Genomic DNA, 10680 nt, shown 5'->3' on the forward strand with positions numbered 1-10680 from the left:
TGAATGTGACAGTTCTAAATGCTAACTGACTGCACTGCTTCTCATTGAAGTTCAAAACCACAGTGGTGATAACACCTTACTAAGATTCATACAGCACATTGTGGTTTGCCAAAGTCTTTTAACATATATCATCTCATTTGGGCTTCATGATTCTGGAGACAGGTATATATTTTATGGATATAAGTTATACTTTACAGGCAATAAACCTAGTAAATAAAAATTAAGGGTTTCTCTAATTAGGAAAGTAAGACTGTTAAATGCGTAAGGTTTCTGAGTCTGACAGTAATAGTGTTTACGTAACTGTCTTCTGAGTGTTAATCCTGTTCTTTTGTCTGTCCTGTATCACTTCAGTAATATCAGAAAAAGGTGCTTTTTCCACATCTGATCTTAGAATTTATTTGTCCTTCATTGATACCTGCTTAGAAATTGCAATATGCTGCTCTTGTTCTGAAAGAGAAATCTAAGAATTTAAGTTTAATTTAAATTTGATTCAATTTAATTTCCCTGAATACCTGTGTGATAACACACATACATGTATTTGTATACATACGTACATATATATATCTCATATAATTTGGTTCTATTTCTCTTTGATGTGATGAGCAACCTAATGTCTTTGAATGTTTTATTCACGTTTATTAGTTTTTGTCAAATTTTTCTTTATAAAATACCTTCAGTGTAGCTGTTATTTGAATCTAAATTAAGGCTTAATTGTTAGTAACATACTAAGTATTCCTTAAGATTAATTGTAGGGAAAAATAGAGTGTGAGAATTTAGAAAGGACAATAAATGCTGGTACTGGTTTTCATTTAGGACCTGCAATTTATTCAAAATTTATTTTCCTGTTTAATGTATAAAATGCCACTTTATGTCTTCTGACTTGTTAAAGCTCAAGACTTTTTTATACTGATAACTTCACTTAAAATTCACTATAAGCAAAAATCACCAGTGTCCTAATGCAGCCAGACTCTCAGAAATGTGGTGATGTCATTAGGAAGGCCAAGGGAGACAGTGCAACTTTACAGACTCTGAAATAGAGACATCAGGCTCAAGTCCCAGTGCCACCTCTCTTCAACTTGGTGACTTTGAACAAATTGCCTATTTTCCATGTTATAAAAAGGATCATAGCAATTTCTAGCTCACACATTCATTGTGTTTGAGAAATGAGATGATCTATGAAAGAGGTTGGTAAATTGCTCTATGATTTTTTAATTAGAACATACTTCAGAAGATTAATTCACATCACACTAAGCAATTGGTTAGGATGAAATCATTAAAAAGCTAGCTAGACACAAATTTGTTTTATTATTATAAATAGTAGCAAGTATGTGCTCACTTCATCCTAGAAAAAACAAATTGGAAGGAAAGAAAATGAATATTCATTTGAAATAAAAATTGCCTCAAAGTAAAAATCAATCCTTCATCTCTTGGTTGCTATTCACACAAGTTTCACATTGAAACTCTGGCCAACGTTTATTCTGTGCCGAGCGCCGCACTAGGTTTGGGAAGGCGAAAGAACTGAGCAAAAGAACTGAATGTTCGAGTTGTATCCTGATTAGTTCTATAACAGAGGGAGCGGCATTGATAGAAAGGCTGATGCTGTGTAAGCCACATCAGTCAGCACTGACCCTCTCCTAGTTGATCTGTGTTTCTTTGAAGAGCCCTGCATGTTCAGATAGCCCCAGTCTCAGCAGGCTCCCATTTGCTGTCCCAGCGCCGGGCAGCTTTCCAGCAGAATTACAGATCATGTTGTGAGGAAAGATTATTGTGCTTATTTATTTTGTCTAGTCTCAAAACTTGTAGATAATTTACAGTTAACTAGTTTAACAGGATCCAGGGCAAATGACATATATTAACTAAGTATGGTTAATTATAATTATACACTAAATATAATGACAGCAATTTTCGTTTCTTAAGATACATTTTTGTAGCATCCTAAATTTTGGCTACGTTTTGAATTTTACTTTCTTCTTAGGGAAATGTTAGAGCTCATTTGAGGGCATTCTTTTAATGCGTAGAATTTATATTACCTCTCGTATCTGACTGTCTCCAGTATTTTTCAAGACCTGTTTTCTAAGAGACAGGCTTGCTGAAATCAGAGATAGTAAAGGAGAACTTTTAACTGGAAGATTAATTCAACAATGGAATTAGTTAATTGCCTGTATTAATATGGATGTTCTGGAGAGAAATGTCACATATACTGAATTACTCCTTTCTTTGTTAATACAGCGTGACAATCAATTATTCATTTTGTACTTACTGTTACATTTCCTCTCCTCTTAGGATTCAATGTGGGCAGGAGTGCTGGCGGGAGATCGACGGTCAGGGAGATTAACCGGGATGCTTGTCATTTTCCTGGTTTCCCAGTTCTTCAGTCATTCCTTCCTAAACACACTAATGTCCCTGCTCTCTATTTTCTCCTCATGGCATTGTTTCTGCAGCAGCCAGTTAGTGAGCTGCCTGAGAACCTGCAGGTCAGTGTGCCTGTCATCAGCAGCCGATGTAAGCAGGGTTGCCAGGTAGGAATTATCTAGTAAGGCGTAAGTGTAAATATATGTGCTGGAAAAATCACCATATGGTGATGGGTTACTCACAGTAAAACCAAAGGGATTCCATCCCTTTCTCATGTTTAGGATTTGATTTGGGAAGAAAAATCTGAAGATAACTATAGAAAACTTTCACAAAAAGAAGTACTTTTCCCCTATTTGGTGTTTTTTTTTTTTTTTACTCTGTATGATCCTGTATGCATAAAGACTGGGTGGTATTTGAATGGTAATCTGAAAAATTCGAGTTATGTGATTTTATCTAGAAGTATAATGTCATTTCTGTAGAACTGAAAATAGAGTGGTGTGTATACCATGAATTAATTGGATAGGATTCTTAGTACAAGTTCTGATTACAAAAATATCTTTAATTTCTTAATGATAGATGACATCCACTTTAGGAAAACACTAAGGCTTTATTTGAATACTGTTGTGGTATCTATATATAGCTTATGTTTGTGGCACTGCAAAGACTTAGGGATTCAGTTTTAAACCCAACTACTATACTTCCATCCTAATGCCAAATGCTAATTCAAATCAATTCTAGTAATTGACAAAACCTTTTAAATGAAAACAAAGTCTGTACCCTTACATTAAGTCAGGATTCAGATTCAGCCTTAACAGAGTTTGTTGGTTATGTAATTTTTCAAAATAAGCATGACACCATAGTCATAAAATGTTATATAAAACAGCTATGAATAAGTCTCTTAAACTGATTTTTATTTCGTCAAATCTTATCTGTATGTAACCTAAAAGTGAATTAGAACATTGCCAAGAGAGGAGAAATAAGTGAGTCCCACATGCTCTTTTAAAAGATCCTGCTTAAAATCATCAGTCCTCTAACGTCATCTCCTGGCTAATTAGCATGTATTTTCTTTTTGTTTGTTTTCATAGAGAAAAAAAGTAGAAAACAATGTTTTTAGTACCTAAGACAGGATGATACATAGTATTCTCTTTTCTTTATAAATGTAAAAATTTACAAATTTTCAAAATTTAGGAGGGAGGAATGCTAGGTCTCTCTCTCTCTCTCTCCATCATTGATCACTTTGAAAAAACCCTAATTAGTCTCAAAGAAGTTACAGAATATTAGAACTTGTGAGGGTCTCTAGCTGAAAAAAATTGACAGTGGCTAATCTTCATTCACTTTGACCTCTGTAGTTTGATTTAGATTCCATTTGGACATTTATCTTTGGAGTTCCTGCCTCCAGTGGCGCTGTGGTCTCTTCTATCCATAACGTGTGCACAGAAGCTGCTTTTTTATTATTGGGGATGCTCCGCAGCATGCTGAATTCAGTAAGTTTACAGAAATACTTAAACCTGCTGGTACTTCCTCCTGCCTGTCATATATTTTTTTTAAATAGAGGAATCCTTAGGTAACATGACTGTTATTAACTGCACGGTTACTGGAAGTTCAGCCTCTCGGTTTTGTTATCTCTACTATAAGGATGCACTGTGTAGTTGATGAGACTCTGGAGCCCTGCTTGGGTTCAGAGCCTATGTCTGGTACTTAAGACATGCTAACCTCTATGTGCCTCAGTTTCCTCATGTATAAAATGCTGGTGATAAAGAGAACTGATCTCCTGGGTTTGCTGTGAGGATTTAATGAGGAGTTAGTATATACACAAAGCACTTACAAGAGTGCCTGGTATGTAGTAAGTGTCTTGTAAGTGTTAACTGATATTATTAGTGTCATAAAATGTATATTACAATGTATACATGTATGTAACAAATATATATTATTGTATATGTCCTTGCAATATGTTATTTGAACTTTGAAAATCACTTTCATTTAAAGGTTAAAAATGTATTTGTGTTGTATTTGTTTTTGTTTTTACTATTCTAATTATTTCTAACTTAGATATGAAGAATTGAAAGACTAAGTGACAAAATGTATATTCCTATTTATCTAACAGGGATACTGTGAGTAATAGCTTAATTTGCTTACACAATTTAAGATCACATTGTAAAAGGAATTACTAACTAGACTGTTTGGATCATAAGTACTGGCGAACCTAATTTAGTCAAAACTATTCCTGTGTCATCTTAGAAAAGAACATTACTATTGTTTAATTTAGAATGCTTTGGGACTCTTGTTTCGGCTCCTTTTCATAAACAAACATAAAAATCTAAGTTAAAAAAAAAAGGTCACTCCATGGGCAAGTATCAGAAGATTGGTATTGTTCATATATATTCTTTTTTCCCTTTTTTTTTTTTTTTTTTAAAGATTTATTTAGGGCGCCTGGGTGGCTCAGTCGTTAGGCGTCTGCCTTCAGCTCAGGTCATGATCTCAGAGTCCTTGGATCGAGCCCCCCATCGGGCTCCCTGCTCCGCGGGAAGCCTGCTTCTCCCTCTCCCACTCCCCCTGCTTGTGTTCCCTCTCTCGCTGTGTCTCTCTCTGTCAAATAAATAAAATATTTTTAAAAAAATAATAAAATAATAAAATAAAGATTTATTTATTTTAGAGAGAGCGAGTGCAGGAACAGGGGTGGGGGGAGGGGGAGGAGCAGACGGAGGAGGAGAGGGCAAGCAGACTCCACGATGAGCATGGAGCCCAATTCCAGACCAGAGATCATGACCTGAGCTAAAACCAAGAGTCAGATGCTTAACCAACTGAGCCACCCAGGCACCCCCTTTTTTCCTTTTTTATCATCATCGTTACAGCTGTAGTATTGCTCTTAAGGAAAACACACTCCTGTGTGTCTCCTCTACTCCCAATATTGTGCTCTAACACTACTTCACCTCTGACACTTCTGGTCACCAAATACGTGGGGGTTTTGCCACACTAGCTGAGTGTCCAATGGCTCAGTTCAGTTCCGATGCTATCTACCTGGAGGTAGCCTCAGTCCCATATGACTGACCCCCTCCCCCGGCACACCAGATGCCAATCACAAGTCCACGTTGTGACCTGTGCTTCTGATCTGCCAGTTATAGATTGGAGGTTCCCATGACTCGGGAAAACATTTTACATACGAGATTACCAGTTTATTATAAAAGGCGGTGACTCAGCAACAGCCAGTTGGAAGAGATGCAGAGGGTAAGATAAGGTGCAGAAGGGCACAGAGCTTCCATACTCTCCACCTGCTGTTCTCCCAGCACCTTTGTGTGTTCACTGAACTAGCAGCTCTCCAAACCCTGTCCTTTAGGGGTTTTATGCAGGCTTCATTACATGGACATGATTGAGTCATCGGCCATTGGTGATTGAACTCCCATCTCCAGCCCCTCTCCCCTCCCTAGAAGTTAGGGGTGCAGAGCTTTATTTTATTTTATTTTTAAAGATTTTATTTATTAGAGAGCACAGAGGGAGAGAGGGAGAAACAGACTCCCCGCTGAGCGGAGAGCCCAGTGTGGCGCTTGATCCCAGGACTCTGAGATCATGACCTGAGCTGAGGGCAGACGCTTTAACCAACTGAGCCACCCAGGCGCCCGGGGGTGCAGAGCTTTAGTGCTGAAAGTTCCAGCCCTCTAGTGATGTGATTGGTTCCCCTGGAAAGCCTCCATCTTTAGGGGCTTTCCAGAAGTCTTATCATTAACATTAACTCAGCCTGTGGTTGAAAGGCGTTTGTTATGATTAACAAAAGACACGCTTTATGGCTCTTCTTGCTTAGGACATTCTAAGGGTTTTAGTAGCGCTGTGCCAGGAAAGGGATGGGACAAAGACCAAGTATGTATTTCTTATTATAAATCATAATATCACAGTTGCATGTGGTTGAAAGCATTGTTCCTGTCATTTTACATATGACAGTATGAGGCTCAGAAAGGTGAAGTAACTTCCCCATCTTTTACGTTACTCTTAACTCTCACGTGATGGAGGGTGGGACAGCTTTGTGGATAATACAGCCACATTGGCAGCAACTCTAACTCATGTTGATAATGATAAATCATCAAAATCACTGACTCAAGTTACTGAGCTGTGAGTATACCAATGAACACACAAACGTCCTGTCAGTTTCTAGGAGTACTGTTTTTTAGCTTATTTCTAGATTTGTTTTTGTGTATTTGCTCATGTATGTGGTTCCTAAGAGTTCTGAACCATGAACATCTCAAGTTTTAGAAAAGTAGTGAGTAATGGATTTTTAAAGCAATTTTTAGCAGTGTCAGTTTTTCTAACATATTATTTCTTTTCCTGTCCCCATGACAGCCTTGGCAATCAGAAGAAGAGGGATCTTGGCTCCGAGAATATCCTGTGACCCTGATGCAGTTCTTTAGATACTTATATCACAACGTTCCCGACCTGGCTTCCATGTGGATGAGCCCTGACTTCCTGTGTGCATTAGCAGCCACGGTCTTCCCCTTCAACATTCGCCCTTACTCAGAGATGGTAGGGAAGGGGACAGGGCGGGGGCAGGGGGGTGTCAAACTGGAAATAGTCTGCTTAGTGGTTAGCAGGATTTTCTTCCCAGTCTTTTAAGCTTCCGACCAAGTTAAAGCCTCACCTCTCAATTATTCTCTGGTGTCTCCTCCTCACACTCTCCTTCTGCTTTCCCCTAAAATAGCAGTGAATGCTGCTTCCTGTTTCATTTACTGTATTCTTGCAAGTCCCTGGTTAATCACTTCCCTCTCCAAGTCATTGTGGACTCATTTCTTACTTTACGTGCTTATAGCTGTGTCATTGTGAAATGTATCCAGGTTACAGAACTCTGGTCAGACCAGATTTGTCTCCACTTTATTTATCTCAGGAATTAGGCATCTCCTGGACTTAGTCTTTACAAATTAATTATAGGAGTGGTTGTCTTTATACAAAAGTGAAATCTGTGTTTGTCTTTTTCGTTTAACCTTTCTTAACTTTGTTCAGATTTTATTTTTTATATTCTATACTAATTTAATAGAAAATTATTAGACTATAGTCATAGGTAGTACAGGTGCTTCTGTCCTTTAAGACAAAGCCCCAAAAACAGTTATTACTCTATATACTTTGGAATTTCATGATGTTTTCTCTTATTTCCACCACTTACTCTAGGGCCTGGAATAAACTACCTTGTTCATACTAATTTTTCTTCATGTATAAAGGTGAAAAGCTCATTATAAAACTGTGGGGAATTCTAGGAGAAAGACAAGCAAAACATATGACCTGGCTTGTTTCTAATTTTTAAATCCTAATTTTTTTGGTAAAAACAGACCTTAGGTCTCGACGTCTTTTCCTTGTCAGCAGCTTATAATCTGTCCTCTGGTCCTTCTTTTTTTTTCTATTGGCTCAAAATTGGCTCTGGTTTTCTCATTGTTTGGTTTAGTTATCTGGGGTTTTTTTAATTTGCAAAAATGGATCAGCCCTTAGGTGCTACCATTGTGCCAGATCTTTATCTGAAATTCTGTGACATTTGACTTCTCAGTAGGTATATTTCAGTATGCAAATATAGTCATTCTCATCATTTCATTTATTTTAAGTGCAGTTCTCCACAATAGAGCTAAAATTCAACATAAAAACAGGTACATGGTTAGTGGCTGGTCAGCTTAATATCAGAAAGAGCATGTGTTAGGTAACCGTGACCTATGGTTCCCAGTTGCTACCTTGAAATGAGAGTCAAATAAGCAAAGTGAAGTAATGTATTGAATAGCTTGATCTGAGGTAAATGTTGAAGAAAAGTACTGTTGCTGCTATAATTTGGTTTTTAGGAAACATGGAAATGAAAATATCACATAAAATCAAATACGACCAGCATATATTTCTGCTTGATTTTACCAGGTGACTGATCTTGACGATGAAGTTGGATCTCCAGCAGAAGAATTTAAAGCCTTTGCAGCAGACACAGGGATGAACAGAAGCCAGTCAGAATACTGCAATGTGGGCACGAAGACCTATCTGACCAATCACCCAGCGAAGAAGTTTGTTTTTGACTTCATGCGGGTCTTAATAATAGACAACCTCTGTCTTACTCCTGCCAGCAAGCAAACTCCACTAATTGATCTTCTGTTGGAGGTAAAGACAAAAAAATGCATTTACATCTCTTTTGTGTAGTTTTTCTAATTAGAACATTAATACCCAAGCACATCTGATGCCAGATACCTTTCAGATTTCATATTCTTCTGGGTTGTACAGGCAGAACATATCACAGGCTATGGAAATTTTTTTTTATCTCAGATGTGCTATATCCCCTAACGGTTTGTTTCTCTCCTTTCCATTCCCACAAGCGTATCCCTAATTCATCCTTTCCCTAGGCCAGGAATTGACAGACTCTTTCTGTAAAGGGCCAAATAGGAAATATTTCAAGCTTTGCAAGCCATACAGTCTCTGTTACAGCTGTTCAACTAGATCATTATAGCCAGACAGCAGCCATTGACAGTACATAAATGAATGAGCATGGCTGTGTTTCAGTAAGACTTTGTCTACAAAAACAGACATAGGCTGGATTTAGCCCATGGGCCTCAGTGTGCCCACACTTTCTCTTGACACGGCGGCCTTGTCTCCTCAGCTTATAACTCCCTACTTCCGTCCCTCGTTCATTTTATTGCCAGGTATTATTGCTCTTGGTGCCCTGTGCAGCTTAAGACATGGTGCATTGCACATAGTAGGTGCTTAATATGCACTTACTGAATTTTCCCCAAGGCAGCAAAGTTCTGGTTGCTTGCTATTTTAGCTCAGACTGCTATAACAAAATACCATAGACTGGGTGGCTTAAATAACAGACATTTCTTTCCCCCAGTTCGAGAGACTGAGAAGTCTGACGTCAGGGTGCCAGCTTGGAGAGGTTCTGGTGCCCTCTTCCTGGCTTGCAGATGGTACTAGCTGCACTTGCTGTGCTCCTGCATGGCAGAGAGGGAAAGATTCTTCTTACAAGGGCACTAATCTTCTCCTGGGCACTCCACCATCCTGGCCTCATCTGAACCTAATTACCTGCTGGTGGCTCTGTCCCTTAATGCCATCACATTGAGGGTTAGAGCTTCACCATATGAATCTGGGGGGACACAGACATGTAGTCCATTGCCCTTGCCCATTCTCCTAATAAATGATGCGAATCAGCTGATGCACCAGAAAAGGAGCCCCATGTGGCCACACTGCTGGCTCTAGAAATTGGTCATCCCTGAAAACCAAATTGGTCATTCACCTACAAAAAATCACGGAAGATCATAGAGAATTTAATATATGATGAGTTGCCTGTACATTCATATTCTTTTGGTCACTTCATATGAGTAGGGTCACGCAGTCAGTCCCTTCCAGGGCTCTGAAAATAATAATGGTCTCTGAAGACTGACTGCTTGTCTCTCTGGGGAACTTCCCACATGTTCCCAGCCATTTGGCATCTGAACCCTCACTTTCTCTGCTCCCTCTAGTGGCTAACACAGTTAATTTTTTTATTTGAAACCTTAAAACCACAGGAGATACTGTATCTTATTCCTGTGAAAATATCTCTGCTCAGTCAGTTAAAAGAAATCGCTGATGTAATTCAGGTACCAGTCATGCTGAGGCTTTTAACTGGGACCACAATGTTTAATATTGGCAGAAAAATAATCATTATCATCAGTAATTCATTTGGTAGAGTTTTTTTTTTTTTTTAAAGATTTTATTTATTTATTTGAGAGAGAGAGTGAGAGAGAGAAAGAGCACAAGAGGGGGAGCGGGAGAGGGAGAAGCAGACTCCCCGCCGAGCAGGGAGCCCGATGCGGGACTCGATCCCGGGACTCCAGGATCACGACCTGAGCCGAAGGCAGTCGCTTAACCAACTGAGCCACCCAGGCGCCCCTATTTCTAATTCTTTTTTTTTTTTTAAAGATTTTATTTATTTATTTGAGAGAGAGAGAGTGAGAGAGAGCATGAGAGGGGGGAGGGTCAGAGGGAGAAGCAGGCTCCCTGCCGAGCAGGGAGCCCGATGTGGGACTTGATCCCAGGACCCCAGGATCATGACCTGAGCCGAAGGCATTCGCTCAACCGACTGAGCCACCCAGGCGCCCCTATTTCTAATTCTTTTTTTTTTTTTAAAGATTTTATTTACTTATTTGAGAGAGAGAGTGAAAGAGAGAAAGAGCACAAGAGGGGGGAGCGGGAGAGGGAGAAGCAGGCCTCCTGCCGAGCAGGGAGCCCAATGCGGGACTTGATCCAGGGACTCCAGGATCACGACCTGAGCCGAAGGCAGTCGCTTAACCGACTGAGCCACCCAGGCGCCCTATTTATTCATTTATTTGAGAGAGTGAGAGAGAGAGAGAG

At 39.2% G+C, this 10680-nt stretch overlaps 1 protein-coding gene across 7 annotated transcripts in view; it reads left to right on the plus strand.

The window, feature by feature from the left end:
* Positions 1–10680, plus strand: part of WDFY3 (WD repeat and FYVE domain containing 3) — a 262976-nt gene that overhangs the window by 183974 nt on the left and 68322 nt on the right. For 6 of the 7 annotated variants that reach the window (XM_035004604.1, XM_035004607.1, XM_035004606.1 and 3 more), the window contains 4 exons: positions 2284–2519; positions 3702–3836; positions 6682–6861; positions 8224–8457. In XM_035004604.1, coding sequence (XP_034860495.1) covers positions 2284–2519; positions 3702–3836; positions 6682–6861; positions 8224–8457 — 785 coding nt within the window. The remainder of the gene's footprint in view (positions 1–2283; positions 2520–3701; positions 3837–6681; positions 6862–8223; positions 8458–10680) is intronic. The other variant, XM_035004605.1, reaches the window with a different exon arrangement.

This window comes from Mirounga leonina, unplaced genomic scaffold (assembly GCF_011800145.1).
Source record: "Mirounga leonina isolate KUSES-001 unplaced genomic scaffold, KU_Mleo_1.0 Mir_129, whole genome shotgun sequence".
Taxonomy (NCBI): Eukaryota; Metazoa; Chordata; class Mammalia; order Carnivora; family Phocidae; genus Mirounga; species Mirounga leonina.